Raw genomic sequence first — 18688 nt, 5'->3', positions numbered from 1 at the left:
AGTCATATGTAGGAAAACAAATCTAATGATTAGTTTGAAAAAAAGTAGTTGGAGTTGTATAACAATATTTATCTGATTAATTAAACTATGAAATTAGAAAAATGATTGTTATACAATTTTTGATTCAACTCTTAGTACAATTCTGACAACTTTTTTTCAAACTAACAATTGAATCTGTTTTCCTACATGTGAGTTCTACATATCCAATGGTTGATTTTTTTTTTTTAAAAAAAAAAAATTGTTAAAGTTGTACAGAATCATATCTCGAGAAGTTAATTATCAACTTTAGCAGTTGTTTTGGGATGTTTATAATTCTTCAAACTACCCTAATTTATCTATTATTTGTTTGAAAAACTAGGCACTTAACAAACTAAATGCTATCAAAGTTTTTGAGACTGATTTTGTTACCCGTATTTGCAAGAATTCTAACTTACTAGTCGAATTTACTAATTTTTTTTTCCGTACCAAGAAAAGAAGTGTCACCCCCAACTATTTTTTTATTATTTATTTATTTATTTCAATTCTAATTTCTAAGCAAACAGCAGGAAAAAAGGGAAAAGGGGAACTATTTTTGTACTTGAAAAGTAAAAAATCTAATAAAAAAGTGCTTATCTCTTCTCATCACACACCATTCCTGTTAGGCTTGTAAGGGACGCTAGCTATTTCATTTACTAAACTAAATAAAGTTCTATAAATGAGAAGATCAAAGAATTGGTAAGCTTATATATGGGGCGGAGGGGAACAAAGTTAATAAAAAAAACAAATAATAAAAAAAAAAAACACTTTTTGAATGGGGTTCATTCATAAAAATATACAGCAAGAGACTAGATTGCTTTTTGGTTCATTTGCAGTACATAGTTATGCTTAACAGTTTGGGTTGCGGTAATAATTATGCTTTATCTGTTTTAATACTGATTTAATAAGGTTTAGAGTCCAGTTGTTGGACCGGAATTTCCTATAATTAGAGATTCTTGTTATTATCCTTGTCTTCTCCTCTTTGAGAGTAAGTTCTGCCCAGACAGAACTTCTCTTTCACAATTTTCCATTATTACTCCCCACCCCCTCGTCTTTGAGGAAGGAATGAAAGAAAATCCCAATCTTGCACTCATGCATTGACAAAATGGGCCGCTTTCATTCTTTAGTGGAAGCTTTCCCCTGGGGCCTAGACTCCATCCCTCTTTTAGATCTTTGGTTACATAGTGACAAAAACGCACTATAATTCTTCTTCTTTTTTCTTCCTTCTTCTTCATCACTCTCTTTTTTTTAGATCTTTTTCTTTTTTCAATTATTATCATCTATACAAGTAAAGCAACCACTTACCTGATGGCAATCCACCACAAGATCACTTTCATATAGGATTTTGCTCGCTAGTTTAGTGAATTCATCCATTACTCCTTTCATAAATATTTTTCTAGAATAAATTATAATTCAATATCTTGCTATTACATAAAGAAAAAAGATTAGAAAAGTTCTCTGATTTTAAGCCACCAACTTGGCCAATACAGCCTCACTAATAAAAATATTATAACAAGAGTATCATGATGAAACCCAAACACAATATTAGTAGTTTATTGTCTTTGTGCATTTAAAGAACAAAAGAACTATTCAGAATTTGATTATTTTGGATGCTTCAACATTGGGAAATAGGAATATAGTTTGAAACAATGATATATGTTTCTTTAATTTCTTAATTAGTAATATATTTCTAAAACAATTATTAATGTAGGTTTCTTTAATCTTTTTTCCTTCTTCCTTTTCTCCTCTATAGGCTTAGATTTTTATACACCAGAGTTTCATAAGAAATTTACTTCTTCAGAACACCTGAGTTAAGTTAACATCAGAAAGTTGCTTCTTTACAACTAGAAAATATGATAGCAGATATATTTTTTTCAAATCAATCATACAACTTAGTATATGATCTCAAAGTAATTGAATTACCAAAAACTTTGAGAACCAGATTTTGTCCTTGCTGAGAAGGGAAAGATTCATGTGAAAGCACCACAGCAAGTCATCCCAGCCTGAGGAGGGTTGGCGTCAACAGTCATCAAACTGGATGAACTTGGGTTTTTCTGTTTGTCTAGATCTGCTTGATCTAATTGAAGCCCAATGATGATACAGATCATAACATCATATGCCCACAGACGGATTAATCCCCACAAGAAGTATGAAAAGAACATCAGGCTCAGCAGGTGAAAACTAGCCAATAAATTAGTCCAAATCCACGAAAATCTGCAACATGTCAGGATCATAGATCAGAAGAGTAATAAAAATTCAACAAATCACCTTGGGATTTTAGAGTTCAGAGGGCAAGCCAGTTGAATACAAATTTATACCACAACCAACAATGAGCTGATTCACCAAATTAAAGAAATAAATGAGGATGAGAAGTGGACTGCTTAAGCCTCTAATACAGCTTAACTTAGAATTAATCAGTTTTGGGCCATTTAAGCAACAAGCTTAAGGCTCCAGCAATGGACCTTACAGCCTGACCAACATTCGCCAAAACAGCTTTTATACCATAGTTCACGAGGCATTCTAGCTTCTAGTGGCCAGAAAAATACAACTAAAATTGTTAACTAACCTCAAAGTCTGGCAAAGGTTCATAAGATCTCTTCTCACTTGTGTCAAACACTGTAATGCCTGTGATTCTCTGAACTCCAAGTTTAGTAGCAATGAGGTTCTGCATTAGCAAAGACAGGTTTAAGGAATTACTCTAGAGATACAATAAAGAATAGAGGAGAATTTTATTCGGGATAACATCCTTACGATAAAGTTTCGGGGATATAAAGCAACAGTATGATATGATTGTAATTTGTATGGTTATGTAATGTTAACAGAAAATCGATTACAATGAGTAAAATTTTATTGCAGTATGTAGGCCAGCAAAAATTCGGCAAGTCTATGACATGATCTACTCTTACATTTTGCTATATCAACAACTAGTCATTTCACCAATTAATTATGGTCAAAATAGAAAACTGGAATGGGGCACATGCAACCACAATCTATTCCCTCTCTCCCCCAAAAAATTGAAAAAAAACAACAAAAGACCAGCAAAAAACCATAATCAAACAAGGTAATTTCTACACAACAGATTGTTTGACATACAACTAACGCATTAAAGTATTATGTGGGGTAACAGACCTTCCAACAATGGTGGGCCCACTTACAGTATTGACAGGTCCAAAAGGCCGAAGTTTAGGTATGAAATAAGTGGCTGAATTTACATTTGTGAGCCTAAGACTGTTTTAGGAGCGTGGCACCTACTATCATATCTGATAGCATGTCAAGCTACTTATTCCTTTGAATAGGCACATCATTCCCTCTTTCTGTTCTTATCAAGTGTTACATAAGTAAACTCTGGTTGGAATCAGATCCATAGGGAGGTTTTCTTAGCCAACAAAATGAAAATTACAATTTAGGGTTGGCAATAGTCATTCTGGTAAACTTTTTTGATGAATAATAACTTACCGAAGAAGAAGAACAGCTCGCATACATGAAAAGTATACAAGAGTAACAACCACCCTAATGGGGTCGAAAATCTAAAAGGTTTACTACTAGATGAAGAGAAGTTAGGAACAAAAGATATAGCCCAATCTAAAAGGGAACTCAAGGAGGATTTTAGTTGTAGCACATTACACTTATGGTCTTCAAAAAGATGCAGATTTATTTCAATTCAAATGCTCCATTAGGGAGCTGGAAAAAACTCTCCTGTGTGAGGAGGTTAATTGGAGGCAAAAATCTCGGGCTCTATGACTTAAGGAAGGGGATAATAATACTAAATTCTTTCACAGGGTGGCTAATTCGCATCGGAGGTTCAACCATGTGGGAGTCTTAAGGATCAATGGGGCTTTGTCTTCGGATCCGGTGGAAATTAAAGATCATATTGTGAATTATTATGACTCATTGTACACCGAGCAGAGTTCGTGGCGGCCTAGGGTGGATGGGATTTCTTTCTCCTCCATTGATGCGGATGAGTGTCTCTGGTTAGAACGAGGTTTTGAGGAACATGAGGTGTGTGAGGTGGTGTGGGAGATAAACGGGGATAAGGCTCCGGGTCCAGATGGTTTTTCTATGGCGTTCTTTCAGCAATGTTGGGGGGTTCTCAAAAAAGATATTATGGCGGTATTTTCAGAATTTCATAATAGTTGCCAGTTTGAGAAGAGTTTGAATGCAACTTTTGTTTCCCTAATTCCTAAGAAGGCAGATGCGTTGGAGGTTAAGGATTTTAGGCCTATTAGTTTGGTGGGAGGGGTCTATAAAATTATTTCTAAGGTCCTTGCTAACAGGCTCAAATCAGTGTTGGGGAAAATCATTTCGAGCTCTCAGAATGCTTTTATTGGTGGAAGGCAAATCTTGGATTCAGTTCTTATAGCCAATGAATGTTTGGATAGCCAATTGCGGTCAGGGGAGGCCGGGTTATTGTGCAAACTGGATTTGGAGAAAGCTTATGATCACGTGAATTGGGATTTCCTTCTTTATATACTTCAGAGGTGTGGGTTTGGAGAGAGGTGGAGGAAATGGATTAAATTTTGCATATCGTCAGTAAAACTTTCCATTTTGGTTAATGGTACCCCTTCTGGTTTCTTTCATAGCTCGCGGGGGATTAGGCAAGGTGATCCTCTTTCTCCTTTGCTGTTTGTGGTGGTTATGGAAGCGCTCAGCAGGATGTTGTTTGCGTCTATGCGCCAAGGCTTGCTGTCAGGTTTCTCAGTGGGTCTTAGGGGTAATAAGCTTTAGTGGTGAATCACTTACTGTTTGTGGATGATACCTTAATTTTTTGTGGAGCACAGGCCGAGCACGTTCGAAATTTGAGGTGTACCTTCTTATGTTTCGAAGCGGTGTCAGGGTTGAGGATCAATTTAGGCAAGTCCGAATTGGTCCCTATTGGCGAGGTGGAAGATGTGGAGTCTTTGGCACATATTCTGGGTTGTAGAATTGGGTCTCTACCGATGACTTATTTGGGTATGCCGTTGGGGGCGTCTTTCAAGTCTATTTCTATTTGGAATGGGGTTATTGAGAAGGTGGAACGAAGGCTGGCTAGTTGGAAGAAACTTTATTTATCCAAGGGTGGTAGGGTGACTTTGATTCATACTACTCTTTCTAGCATTCCTTCTTATTATTTATCTTTGTTCCCTATTCCTGTGAGTGTAGCTAAGAAACTGGAGCGGCTTCAAAGGGAATTTTTGTGGAGTGGTATGGGTGATGAGACTAAATTTCATCTAGTCAATTGACATCGTATTTGTACTCCAATCAAGGTTGGTGGACTGGGAGTTTGTAATGTTATCAATTTAATCATGCCTTATTGGGGAAGTGGATCTGGAGGTTTTCTTAGGAGTGCGATGCTTTATGGAGATCGGTGATTGAGGTGAAGTATGGGAGTGTGAGGGGAGGTTGGTGTTCTTTGCCAGTGACAGGGCCTTTTGGAGTCAGTGTTTGGAAGTTTATTCGAAAGGGGTGGGATAATGTTGCCAAGTTTTTGCGTTTTGAGGTGGGTGATGGGTCCCATATTCGCTTCTGGCATGATTTATGGTGTGGGGATAGGCCTCTCAAGCTCGGTTATCCAGCTTTATTTTCTATTGCACGTTCTCCTGATGCTTGGGTGGTGGATAATTTGTCAGTGGTAGGAGGCGTGGTTCATTGGAATGTTCTCTTTACGCGCAATGTTCAAGATTGGGAGGTGGAGATGGTGATGTCCTTCTTCGAACAGTTATACTCTACTAGGGTTCGGCATGGGGAGGTTGATAGGGCGGTGTGGACTCTTTCCAAGAGGAGGAATTTTGAAGTGAAGTCTTTTTATAAAGCTTTAGTTTGTCACGAGACGACTTCCTTTCCTTGGAAGGGTATATGGCGTGTTAAAGCTTCGAAGCGGGTTACGTTATTTGTCTGGACAGCGGCTTTAGGGAAGATTTTAATTCATGACAATTTACGTAGGCGTGGTATTGTGGTGGTAGAGTGGTGTGTTATGTGTAAAAAGCATGGGGAATCCGTTGATCATCTTCTTCTTCATTGTGACGTGGCTCGGATTGTTTGGAGTTCTTTTTATACATTGTTTGGGGTGAAGTGGGTTATGCCTAGTAGTGTTGTGGATTTATTGAGTGCTTGGGGCACTTTGCTGGGTCGTGGTCCTGTTCACCGTATGTGGAAGTAGGTTCCTCTATGTGTCTTGTGGGGCTTGTGGCGTGAGAGAAATTCTAGGCTTTTTGAGGATGTGGAGGTACAGGTTGGGGCTCTTTGTAGAAAGGTGCTTAATATGTTATATCTTTGGGTGTCGGCGCATAGCTTGGGTAATATGCCGTACGCTGATTTTATACTTTCTTGTTCGTTTTAGTCCTCTTTTTAGGGGCTCCTTTGTTTACTTCATGTGTACTAGGGTTGCGCCCCTCTGCGCTTTTTAATGAATTCTTACTTATCAAAAAAAAAAATGCTCCACATTGGCAAACTAAAAAATGTTTTCACTCAATTTCATGAAGGTGTCGTAATGGAGCTAACAAGATAATTCTCTATGCCACCTTCGGTAATTTGATAGGTTACTACTGTAAGGATCGGAATATAATTACGTTGGGTCTGTATAATTTGGTAACCATTGCAAAAGTCTAATCTCCACACTTGGTGAGCCTTTCTTACACATAGAATATGGTTAATTCATATAGAAAAATATAGCACAACACATGCACCTAAACAAGATTGAAGCTGTGATGCCACCCTTCTAGGGGGAGGAGATACTTTTTTTTTTTTAATAAAAGTATGGGGAGTAGATACCATTTGATTCAAATATCATTTCTACTAGATGGTTCCATATATAAAATCTTCACAATTACAATAACTATTTTACATGAAAATTGTACAAAAATTTAAAGTCAAGGTGTATATTCAAGCCATATTTTCAAGCTAAAGTGGCCTACAAGGAGCATGTCAGTTTCTCCTTACCAGGTGGAAGTCTGTGTAACTAAACGCTGCAACCTGAGGTAAGACCTGTACGCCAATATCAAATCCATATATCAAAAACACAGACAATCAAGATTTTTATTAAGCTTGAAGGGAATTAAGAAACTGACATACATAAAGTTATGTGAATGTCATCAAGTCAAATCCATGTAACTCATCTCAACTATGCCCAAAGTCCAAAAAGTTTCCAAGGTCTACCATAATCTCAAGGTGCAAGGTTCATATCCAGTTAAATAGAGGAAAGTGATTTTTCAAGCAAAATGAGCAACTATGCACCTAATCATTAGGATACTAAAATGAGTGTTCCCCACTAGAGAGAAAATCCAGAATGGTAAATCATAAATTGAGCAATAAGCATACTATCTGTCAATGTAAAATGTCCTTAAACATAATGTTAATAGTCTAAATGCTTTACCGTCGTTTTGAGACCATTAATCATAATAACCTTCTCTTCAAGCAACCCATTTTGCAGCAAAGAAACTTCAAAAGGTCCCAATTCTCTCTCTGTCTGGTTTGTGAGTTTCAAGTGTAGCTGTAGAGGAAGCAATTAATCACTCAGTTTCCAAACAGTTTTAGATATTTAACTGTCTAAAAATAACTTCAGGACAAAAAATTGAAGAATGAAAAGGAAAAGGACAGCCTAAAGGATGGAGAATCAATTCTAACAGACACTAGAATGAGTGAATAACTTCTGATGGCCATTTTAAATTCTGTCAGTTAAACTGCGCTTGGATTATGCATAAAGAGAGACAGAAAAGGGGTAACAGATGATCATAATTACCGAAAAGGGTCTTTCCAAGTTGATAATCGATGGAACCTCCACAACATGCAACTCAATATTGCTGCGTGTGACAGGCTGCCAGAGAAACAGTCCACAGAATAAGTGACAGTTATTTGCCTACATAGAAATCGTATATGTTCGTGTTTATCCATGCGTGCATGTATAAGCATGAGTTTGTCTGCATGCCTCAAAGTTTCAACTTTGCTATTCCCAGTGTATGCATGTCATAAATACATGGCGACATGCCCACTGAGGAAAAGAATAAAAAAAATAAAAAACAAAAAAAACTTGAAAAACTAAATTCCTAGTACAGACTTCTAATGGAAAAAAAAATGTAAATAAAAAAATTAAAAAGCACTTTTCAATAAAAAGAAAGTTAGAAATAGGAATAAATACAGAAATAAAATAAGTAAATAGTGGAAAAAATATTCCTCTTAATGAGTGATAGGTTACTAGGTAAGGTCTTCAAATATATTCAAGCTTCCATGTATTGAAGAATAAGCACTTACAGTGCCCAGAATCTGCTGTGTCTGTAGGCGACCAGGTTCCCCCAGATTTGTACGCCATGTAATCTGAAGTTTCCCAAGAATATTACTACCCTCAACTTTCATTTGTGCAGAACCATGAGATGACAATTTCAACTTATAAAGATAGTTGTGAATTCCTCCACCAGATCTGATAAGGACTGGTGTCTTCTCTCTGTCAGTTTAAATTAGTGCATGATCAATAATTAAGAAATACAAGGAGATAAAAATAGCTTAGATAATTCAAAGTCTGCTTACAAACACACGCCAAAAAATAATAAGGTACAAAAATTTGTGGTGAGAATAAGCAAGGCACCATCTGTCAAAAATCTCACTCTAAAATAGTAAATTTGCCACACACCTAGTCTTAGAATTGTTGTCTGAATCGTGCTCATTGGCTTTTAATATTGTTGCACTCCAATGCTGAGTGGGCTCAAACTCAACTTGGTCCATAAAAAGGTTTGATTTAGTATGATTTTCAATGCAAGCTTCCAGAAATGTAGTTTCCTGAGAAAGAAGATGCAGCTATCATAGGGAGGCCAAAATGACCCAGATAAACACCCAAATGAATATCATAAACTCGATCACTTATGACAAGGCACAAAGTCACATGATTGTACTTAAGTTGTGAAGAAGACACAGAGAAGCCAGAAACGCGAAGAATCGGTAAGGTTAAGTCCACCTTCATTTCCACTATGTAGTTTGTAAAACTATTAGCAATACAATGTGTATAATGAGCTCATTTCCAATGTGGCTTCCTTATGTCTATAAATAGTTAAATTACAGTAATCCAAAACTTTTGGTATGAGTGTCTGATGGTGCTGTTCACTGGATCAACTTTTAACTAACCAGACACAGTGTTGGAAATAGCTCCCACCCCTTACATGATTTATGGATATAGATTACATATATAAAAAAAGAAAAGAAAATGCATCCACCCCAGATAAAGGAAGCACAAAATTGGCATAACCCACCAGGCTTTTTGAAGTACCAAAGATGACAGAATGAAATAATCTAATAATTAAAAAGAACCAAACAAAAAAAGGAAATTAAATACAAGAGTACCAAGATTATTGTGACCAAACAGGAAGTCATTAGAGTGATGCCATTTACTCCAATCACTTCATTCGTAAATTAACCTAACATGGTACTCCTATTTGAAGTCAGTGGACACCTAAAATCAGTCCTACTTCAGTTTTGAAAAATCTATAAGACTGGCAGAAGATTTCTCAAACTTACATTCAACAACTACAGTCAGCCTCAACATACCTTAACAACACGAACCTGCAAAACAGAAATGAACCCATATTATATTTTGCAAAAATGCCGAAATAACATCCCCTGGTATTAACTATGTCAACATAATATCGAAATGATGTTATATTTACTGAAGTTTGAACCTCCATCCAAGATCGGAAGGTTAAATGATTAAATTTACAATTTTCTACCGGTTTAAGTTCCGTGGAGAATTGGTAATGATCCTAACTTCAAAATCAATTTAAAAAATTCAGCATATTGAACCCCACTTAATGTTAAAATAATAGTTAAATGATTACATTACATTCACCATTTGGAATCAGCTCAAGAATTTTGGGCTGCAGTTGAAACAAAATGATTGGATTTCGCATACCTTTGTCCTAACAGAAAGCGGATTGGCAACAACGAACTTGAAGAACTGCGGAAGATATTTACGCTCGCCATCACCATCATTGTACAGCGCAGTGCAGACAAGCCTAGAAAATCGCGAAGCAAACACAGAAGACATAAACACATGCGCTCATTGATACAAAGACGCCGCTAGGTGAGATTGCGACTTACGTGTGAGCTCCAAGTTCCTTAACATCGTGTTCGACGATGAAATCGTAGCGCCCTCCCGCGCGTATAGATTCAACGGGCGCTTTCGAGGTGTCCAACAGCAAGATTCTCTGTCTCTCCGTTTGCATTTCCGCCTATGATGAACCGCTCATTGTGTGATTATTGAAGAGCTTTGGTTTGAGGAATGGAAAGTGAAAACTGAAAACACTGACCTTGATTATAACTTCCTTGACTTCGAAATTGGAGCTGTTGTTGATGCTGATATAGCTACAGAAAGTCTCTCCCAAGTAAATCGCGCTGTTAAGAGAGTAATTAGAGAATTATAATTGTGATTAGTGATTGGTTAATTAGGAGAGAGAGAGAGAGACCCGAAGGATTGGGGGAGGACGAGGAGGCCGGAGAGGCCCATGGGGTCGGAGGGGTCGTGGAGGAGAAATCGGGAGCGATAGCTGAGATCCGAGGAGTCGGCGGGGTTGGCAACGTGGCAGTCGATGAGGCGAGGGAGGTGGGAGGCGGCGATGGGGTCGTCGAAGATATCCTCGCCGGCAATGAGATCGGTCGGGTCCAGGCGGAGCGGAGGGTCCACGTGGAACGACGGCCTGCACAGCCGCATCACCCTGAACGCCAGCGAGTGCGTCCCCGGACTGCTGCTCATCTTTGTCTCTCCCTCTGGGTTTGTGAAAGATTGAAATGGGCGATGAGTGATCAACGATTAGCTTAGCTCTCTACAGTGGATGAGTTGTTTATACTTTGTTTAGGAACAAATTCAATTCGAGAATACCCGTCAGTTCGGAAAGTGGGTCTGGGCTTCGCCATGTTCTTTTGTTAATATACCTTCTTTTTCTTTTTCTTTCTCTTTCTTCTTCTTCTATTTTTTTTTTTTTTTTTTTTAAAAAAAAAAAAAAATTGTTCATACACCTATTGGTTTTACGTAATATGCAAATTTATATATGTTTTAGACAATTTTAAAAGATAAATACAGGTTTTTTTTTTTAGCTAATTTATAAGGTTCTAAAGAAACATGGCTCGTCTCAGACTAGCATCACTAGAACCGTTAAACACAAACAGAAGGGTACCACGAGTTTTGCGCTTCATAATCTCTTTTGACAATTCAAATACCTCAACAAAGCTTCACCACCAGCTTTCTTTTTTGTTCTTCTGCCACTTTAAGCTTCGCAAACAATGCACATATTTATAGGCATATCAGGAGGGAATTTGAATTGAAACCACCAAGAGTCCGATCTCTATACAATTTCACGAAGTAAAAAATACAAGTTTTAAAACAACATAGCAAAGAGTAATTTATTTTGAAGTGCGTTTAAAAATCAAATAGCAGGTAAGAATGTGCCTTTTTATAGAAGTCCCATAATTTTAAAGGATTAATTGCGATTTTAAAGGTGAAGTCATTGATTTTGCTAAACACTAACTACATTTTAGAAATCAAATTTTCATTAACTGAGTTTTGAATCACTATATATATAATTTTTTTTTTCAAGTTCGCATGTTTTGAAACTGCTAAACCGCACATACCCTAAATTGCCATATGCTTCTATCTAATTGACATTTCGGTAGTTCAAAAAGATTTACATTACGCTGTCATTTAAGAGGGTGTAACTGTCTTTTGGGTAACAGAAAGTACAATTTGTCAAATACATGTCTGTAAAACAACAGCAAAAATGGGCATGCCAGGTCGCCAGCTTGAGTTCGAACTATTTCTCCAGCCCCTCATTCCCCCTTCGAAAAAAGAATATTTACAATCTGCAAGTGGAAAGAGGAGGAGAATCAGCAAAAGCTTAAGAATTTAAATAAAACTTACCACAGAAAACATTGCAAAATCAAGTCCTTGAGAAGATGTTACACATCAATCTCTTGCACATCTTTTTTGTAAATTCATGAATATAAATGTGAGACCACATGTTGGTTCCATGTGGTCCCACATATTCAATAGTAGATTTACCAATTTTTTTTTGTATGGAAATGGACAAGAGGTTGGTAAAAGATGGAAATCATACATTTTTTCTAAAAAAATCAAACAACAATGACAAAACCTTTTGCTTCCTAAGTCACAATTGCAAGAATGAAAAATACAATTTTTTTTAAACATAAATAAATAAATAGGGGAGAAATGGTTATGCTCCTCTGCAGTTCCGTAATCAGCCTGTTAGAATTGGCAATTTGCCCCATGCTTAAAGGCCTCAATAATGAAACAATTCGAAAATATATATATATATATATCCACTACACATTCCGCATTCATTTACTGAGTTCTGATGTTCTGGGGGGGTGAAGCCTGGAAGGGATACCTTTGGAGGGGCCAATATGTACTGTCACTGGGCAAGCAAGGAGGGGATCCGTCCTAGAATCTCTGCAGCAGAATAGCAGCACGTAATAGGGGAGAAGACAAGCATCGTGGGGGTAACATTGACCTTGAAACCCAAATTGCATATCCTACAGAAGATTGCTCTGGCATGATTAGAAGTCAACGAACTGAGAAATAGGATGGCTACTATCATGAGATCCAAGTGAAGTTGTCCACTGAGAAAGAAAATATTCAATATTCACGAATGAGTCCATCCACCTAACCAACACCTTTTCCCTAAGTGTCCAGTCAGCATCATATTTGGTATACTGCCAATTATCAGCTAGTAAATATGTATATCTATCACCATGAAACTTGTTCCCATCCAAACAAAACATTCGATGCAGTCATCTATACAACTCGAACCCATGTCCCACCACACATTGGACAGCCATAAGCCCAGCGGCTGATCCACCAAGTTTCCCGGTCATGTTGATTAGGTGGACTGGAAGCACCTGGTGAATCAAAAGCTGAAGTCTGCCGCAAACATCTTATGCACTGCATCCGAAGAAGTCAAGATTACAAAGTTAGATTAAAAAGGAAAAGCATATGCAAACACACTGACACAGGGAGAGGAGTAGACAGGGGGTGTGGGGCCCACGGGCGAACAAAACACACAAAAGTACGTATGATTAGACTCACAGCAAGAAATCCCTTAGTCTGTAAATTATCACTAGTCATAGCCGACAGACAAACAAAAACAATCGACGTTCACTAATTTTCTCAAGGTGTCAGTACTTTCAACAAAATGTTACAAAAAAGAACTAGATGAAAAGTGAGAACGTCGCCTGAAATAAAATTTTCTTTTTGCTGTCCACCACAGGATCTGTTCATTCAAGGTAATTAAAGAAATCCATAAGTTAGACGAAGAAAAAATAGTACCAAAAAGATTTTTAACTCAAGAAATTTCTAGATGGAACCTATAGTACTGTTGATATCCATATACAGTACGCAATATATGAAATGTCTGCAGATCTTTATCAACTAACCCTAAGGCAAATGACACAAATTACCCAAACAAGAAATATTTGAAGTTTAAGACCCAACAAATATTTGAAGAAGACATTATCAAACCTTGTACCAAACACCTTCAAGGCCAGTCCTCCACACGGCAGTAACAACATCTCTGCGAGAACCCATTATACCAAGATATGCACCCAGGCCCACAGAAGTGTTCAAGCCAAAAGCTGCATCTCTTTCAGACATCCTGCGCTTCCTCGGCCACAGGGTATGGGCACCATAATAAACATCACAATTTTCCAATGAGTTGAAATCAAGTGGGTCTCCAGAGCTTAGCTTGGCAGAGTCATCTACAGGACCCATATCATCTAAATCAGACCAAGGCCCACCATACATATTCCGCCTGTGCCACTCTTCAGCAGGAGGGTGGAGTTCTAGCTCACGGAGTAAGAGACCAGCAGCATCTGCGCCTCTAGGCCGGGGCATATTCTACATGGCCCATTAGAGAAGGAGGCAAAAGTTCAGTAGAAGAAATAACAAATGTTATCAGAAGGCATAACTCTAGGATTTCAAAAATTTCAAAGCAACCAGAGACAGAACGAAGGTAAGTTCAAAACCCATAGTGCCCAAGCAAGTAATTTTATTAGACTTTCAGCAAAAGCCCTTCCAACTCAACAAAAAAGTAAACTCTACCATGCTCTATCAGTATAATAGTTTGCTACTCTGGGTTATTTTATTTTTGAGTCACCATTAATTTACTATATTGCAGGCTTTCAAAGCAATAGAGGATTTAGTTTAATCTTTGGCAGGATCATTAATAACTAGTGATAGCAAACCTAATTTAGCTCCTTTATAATCAGTAAGTCTTTCAGAAGATTATATCATAAACATGGATACCTGCATATGTGGGCCAAGGGATGCTTCTACAACCTCGGGAAGTACTGTATAATTCCCATCAATGTAATGGAGCCGCACCTGGATGTTGCCGCTCCCCACCTGAGAAACTGGCAAGGGATGTGCCAGGGTTACTGTTCGCCGACAGAGATCCATAAGTATAAGGAAAAGGACCTTCACCTGCATGACATCAATAAATAGAGTTCTTCATGTCAAATCTTTTGTGCTCTTATTGAACATGAAAAACCAAACAATTGTTCTTAGTCCATGAATCAAACAAATTATGTTTTGCTGTATAGGAAAAAATTATATTTGGCGCTTCATTTTATGTGGAGTTTTAAGTAATAAGAGAGCATCATCTTTCACCTCCTCAAAAGTGTATCCTTGACCAGCATTGCCATAACCTAGTCTTGCCCGGCCGGTAGGTACGTCTTCAATTCCTTTTGCTCCAGCTATGAGTTGATTAGCTCGAGCTACCTGACCATCATCCGACCTGGCCACAGCTGAAGTTGGTTTCGCAGACATAGAATTGATCTCCTCCAACTTGCCAGGAGCACCTGGCTGAGGTTTTTGCATATTGGTATCGGCATTTCTCTGTGCAGCCCCGAGATAGCGGGGAAGTTGTGTTCGCCGAAAGAAAAAACAGAAAAGCAAAAGTTGGCATAATCGATGAAGGAAATGACAATCCCCAATGAGCCTCACTGCTGGTGTTCCTGGAAAAGTTCCTGTGTTAATGCTTATCGGCATGAAAGATGATGGACCACTTATAGGGTTCGGAGTGGAATTGGACACTCCATCATTTGTGCTACTGATCTTAGCTATAGCACCTTGTACCCAAGCTTGCATTTGGGTGCTTCCTGTGGAGCTTGCAGTACCACTTTGACCTCCTGGACAATATGGCATTAGTGTTGAGAGAAATTTAGCATTGACGTCAATGAGAAAGAGGAACAAAATTATATTCATAGGAGCCGCTTGTTTCTGATGACTTTATCACAAAACACATATCATTGATCACCAAGTGAAAAAGAAAAATATTATTGCAGCTATCCCTTGCTTGCCTCTTAGTTAGGTCAAAAATGATGTGTGACTGATCAGCATGTGCTCAATTTTTATTGCGCAAGGCATTATAGAATTTGACATCTCTGATTGAATCAACATACAAAATTTTGTTCTTTTCATATTTCAATTTTGGGAAGATCAGCACATACTGACCCTGACTTGTTGCAGGAGTGGCAGAACTTTGGGTTGGACTAGTGACCATATTGCGATTGCTTCCAGTGCCAGCTGTAACAGCATGACTGGCCAATGTGCGACAGAAACTTGCATAGCGCCTTAAGCGTGTAATGAAATGTGAAGCTAGATCAAGAACGGCGTCTACGTAAGCCTGCATTATATTCTAGAAATTAAAAAAGCTCAAAAAGAAAGGAAAAGTACACAAAATAAAACTACCATATCAAGAAACATATGAGCTGACAGAGGAAAGGGCACCTCTGGCCAGCTCAACAACAGTGCTAAGGCTAAGGCTAAATTATAAGCCCAAAATTGGCTAACATTAATTGTTTTGTCTAGGTTTCACTTTCCCAGCTATAATAGCCTAGACATAGCCCAAGTCCATTATACTACATGCTGCAGCATTTATTGAAATATTCTTTTAGCAACTAAGGAATAAAAAAAGGAAAATACATTGTATGCCGCAAAGAAATAACCACATTACATTAAAGTTACTGGATGCATGGGAAAACAAAGAACCAATCAGCGGCATCAGCTGATCTTAGTATTTAAAATTTTGATAGGATTGACTCCCAAAAGAAAAGAAAAAACAGATAAAAACAAAAGGATTGAAGACATATCACATGAACATGGAAAAAGTCAAAATAGAGCCAAAGGAAACCTGAATACTCAGAACTAGTGCTGGGTCAACAGCCATTGCTTCAGGATCAATGCCAGATAACGTATCACCATTTGCCAGCCATGGCTCAGGTACTAGAGCTGAAGGATTTATCAAAGCTGATTCAATTCCTTTCCCTAGCATATCTAGCAACAATCTTGCTTGCATATCAAGAACCATTGCCCTAACTTCTTGAGCATTTGTACCTTCCAGCAACCTACATTTTATCCTGTCTAGACTCTGCATCATCCAAAACCAAATTCTCTTTCATAAATTAACAAAACCAGACAAAAAAAATTAGGAATCAAACAAGTGAGCTGAATGAGCATCTAAATAAACAAACCCCAACCACCCCCCCGCCCCCCCGGGGGCGGCGGGCTCCAGTACAACTCCAAGCCACTTTTAGATTTTCAGAATCCCATAGAGGCAGGTGGATGTCAGCTACAAAGATGAAAAAACGGAGGCCATCTATGTGGAGTCTTTATATAAATTCTAAAGCCAGTTACTCTATCAGAACTTAAATCAAAAGTCATTTCAAGGCGCTATAATAGCATAATACTTCTTCAAATGGATAGCATTTGGAGAACTGCAACATCATTTAGCTGCTGCAGAACCTTTGTTATGACTTTTCATAACCTCTCCATGCATAACAAGTAGCATAGAAATTAGAGGAACATACCGTATTAGATCATATTAAATAATTTTCTTCTCAAATTTCTATAATTTATACACTATTTGTACCTTTATTATTATTATTATTATTTCTTTTGCTTTTCGTGGTAGGACTATTAGGAGAAGTAATTAACAGCACAACAAAATAATAAAGAACCACAAAATGAGATACAAAGTTGCTAAGTACCCACAATCCCTGAGATGGCACATAACCATCCAGAAAAATTATATTTTTGGAATAGGAAAAAAGTAAGAGGAACCCACAATAGCAAGCAACTCCCATGTTCATAATTGTAAGTATCAAGTCAGCACATACAAAAATTTCAAAAGGTTAAACAATGACTAGATTTTAAGATTGCAATAGTCAAGAGAAACGTACAGGACCATACTGTTGTCTGTGCTGTGTAGAAGGAAGAGAATGAAAATCCGCATCCAAGACTGCAATGACACTGTTCAGATAAACTGAAAGAAAGCAAGAATCACTGTCATAAAAAAGAGGTGCTGCCATCATTATACATAGATATTCTCTCAGAAAATGCATAAATGAAAGTATCATATAATGACATTAGATTTCTTTTCTAATTTCTCTTGCACCATACTCCTATCAGTCACACAATAATACTGCAGAAAATTTAAATATTCTTACCAATGCCGTCCTCAGCAGCACTCTGTGTACAGCCAACAGCATCCCACCAATCAACTCCAACCAAAAGGCTCCACCAAAATCTGCCCTGACAAACAGAAATCAGCATCAGAATACAAAATATTGAAATAACTCTGACAATTGACATGAAAATATCTATTGGCACTGATATGTGGACTATCAAGGTTACTCCCTGCAGATAATATGTCTCTTAAGAACTTTCATAAATTACCTCTCAGCAATTGCACGCTCCCAGGTTGCTGAGTTGGCCTTCACTTGACTACTTGGAACTGCGGGAGGAAGCACACGAATTATCTTCAACATAGTACGATCCTTGCTAGTGTCATGCCAAACAGAAGCTGAACAGCAGCTTGTTGAAGAGAAGGCGGGGGTAGCAATTGCAGATCCAACGTTAATCTGGTATTTATCAACAGGTGCGAAGTTTGGACCAGAAAATATATGGACCCCACCCCGCAGAAAAGCAATAGCAATCTCGCCACCATGAGCAGAATAGACAATTCGAGCAAGCGTCCTAACATCACTTGGTAGATCAAATGGATCAAAAATGACTTTTTTCCCCTTGTCAGCACCTAAATCACACATCTTTCTTACATCAGAAGCTGGTCCTGTTGGAGCTGCTTGGTGAGATTTAAAATCATCTGTTGGTGGAATGCTTGTATCCACTTTGGACACCCAAACTGTTTGCATGGGTGCCTGCCCACCATAACTAGAAGTGGGATTTCCAAATATTTGATGTAGGACAACAGGTTTAAGAGATGATTCCCAGCGCTGCACTCTCCATCCTGTGATTGAAGGACCCTCATCTGGATCATAAGGAGACATGTACTGTCCTGCACATGCAAAATTAGTTATTGATCAATTTCTTAAACCCACTAAATCAGTTAACTGGAAAGTGAGGAGAACATAAGGCATCAGGCTCAGCAATGTCTGAAGTCTAGACATGGACAGAAAGCCAGATGTGTATCATTGCACGTGAAAAACTTTTGTTATGCTATGCAAAACTTACTAGTGCATTATACAGGAATGAGGGAGAAAAAGAAATAAAAAAACGGTGATACTTTGCATGAATCAAGATTATGTAATTTATGTCTAAGGAGTAAATTACAGGCAACAGTTACTAAAGGGGAGGGGGGGGGGGGGGGGGAGAGCCAACAGAGAGAGAGAGAGAGAGAGAGAGAGAGAA

General features: G+C 38.1%; 2 protein-coding genes across 3 annotated transcripts in view; both read right to left on the bottom strand.

The window, feature by feature from the left end:
• Window positions 1-1791: 1791 nt before the first annotated feature.
• On the bottom strand, window positions 1792-10890 carry LOC133869389 (uncharacterized). The gene is made up of 12 exons (XM_062306366.1): window positions 10437-10890; window positions 10281-10365; window positions 10072-10202; window positions 9884-9986; window positions 9523-9537; window positions 8615-8760; window positions 8239-8428; window positions 7730-7804; window positions 7364-7480; window positions 6931-6975; window positions 2582-2680; window positions 1792-2229 (listed from the first exon to the last, which is right to left on the bottom strand). Exons 1-12 carry the CDS (start codon window positions 10721-10723, stop codon window positions 2209-2211), a joined length of 1314 nt encoding a protein of 437 aa, XP_062162350.1. The 5' UTR covers window positions 10724-10890; the 3' UTR covers window positions 1792-2208.
• A 705-nt stretch (window positions 10891-11595) lies between these two features.
• LOC133867898 (mediator of RNA polymerase II transcription subunit 16) overlaps window positions 11596-18688 on the bottom strand; it is a 33571-nt gene continuing 26478 nt past the window's right edge. For both annotated transcript variants that reach the window (XM_062304663.1, XM_062304664.1), the window contains 10 exons: window positions 17717-18335; window positions 17488-17567; window positions 17221-17303; window positions 16173-16409; window positions 15494-15665; window positions 14648-15168; window positions 14285-14461; window positions 13502-13876; window positions 12372-12925; window positions 11596-11826 (listed from right to left, as the gene is read on the bottom strand). In XM_062304663.1, the coding sequence (XP_062160647.1) occupies window positions 12779-12925; window positions 13502-13876; window positions 14285-14461; window positions 14648-15168; window positions 15494-15665; window positions 16173-16409; window positions 17221-17303; window positions 17488-17567; window positions 17717-18335 (2411 nt within the window). In that variant the 3' untranslated portion in view covers window positions 11596-11826; window positions 12372-12778. The remainder of the gene's footprint in view (window positions 11827-12371; window positions 12926-13501; window positions 13877-14284; window positions 14462-14647; window positions 15169-15493; window positions 15666-16172; window positions 16410-17220; window positions 17304-17487; window positions 17568-17716; window positions 18336-18688) is intronic.

The sequence above is a fragment of the Alnus glutinosa genome, chromosome 5 (assembly GCF_958979055.1).
Source record: "Alnus glutinosa chromosome 5, dhAlnGlut1.1, whole genome shotgun sequence".
NCBI classification, from domain to species: Eukaryota; Viridiplantae; Streptophyta; class Magnoliopsida; order Fagales; family Betulaceae; genus Alnus; species Alnus glutinosa.
This window is presented reverse-complemented; position numbering and strand designations above follow the sequence as displayed.

What these genes read in the sequence shown, in the direction of transcription:
- LOC133869389 (XM_062306366.1), bottom strand. Translation starts at nt 10,723, where the DNA reads ATGAGCAGCAGTCCGGGGACGCACTCGCTGGCGTTCAGGGTGATGCGG. An exon ending in TTAATGGTCTCAAAACGACG is followed by an intron (nt 6,976 to 7,363) that starts GTAAAGCATTTA and finishes ATTGGCGTACAG; the next exon opens with GTCTTACCTCAGGTTGCAGC. An exon ending in GTTACACAGACTTCCACCTG is followed by an intron (nt 2,681 to 6,930) that starts GTAAGGAGAAAC and finishes TTGCTAATGCAG; the next exon opens with AACCTCATTGCTACTAAACT.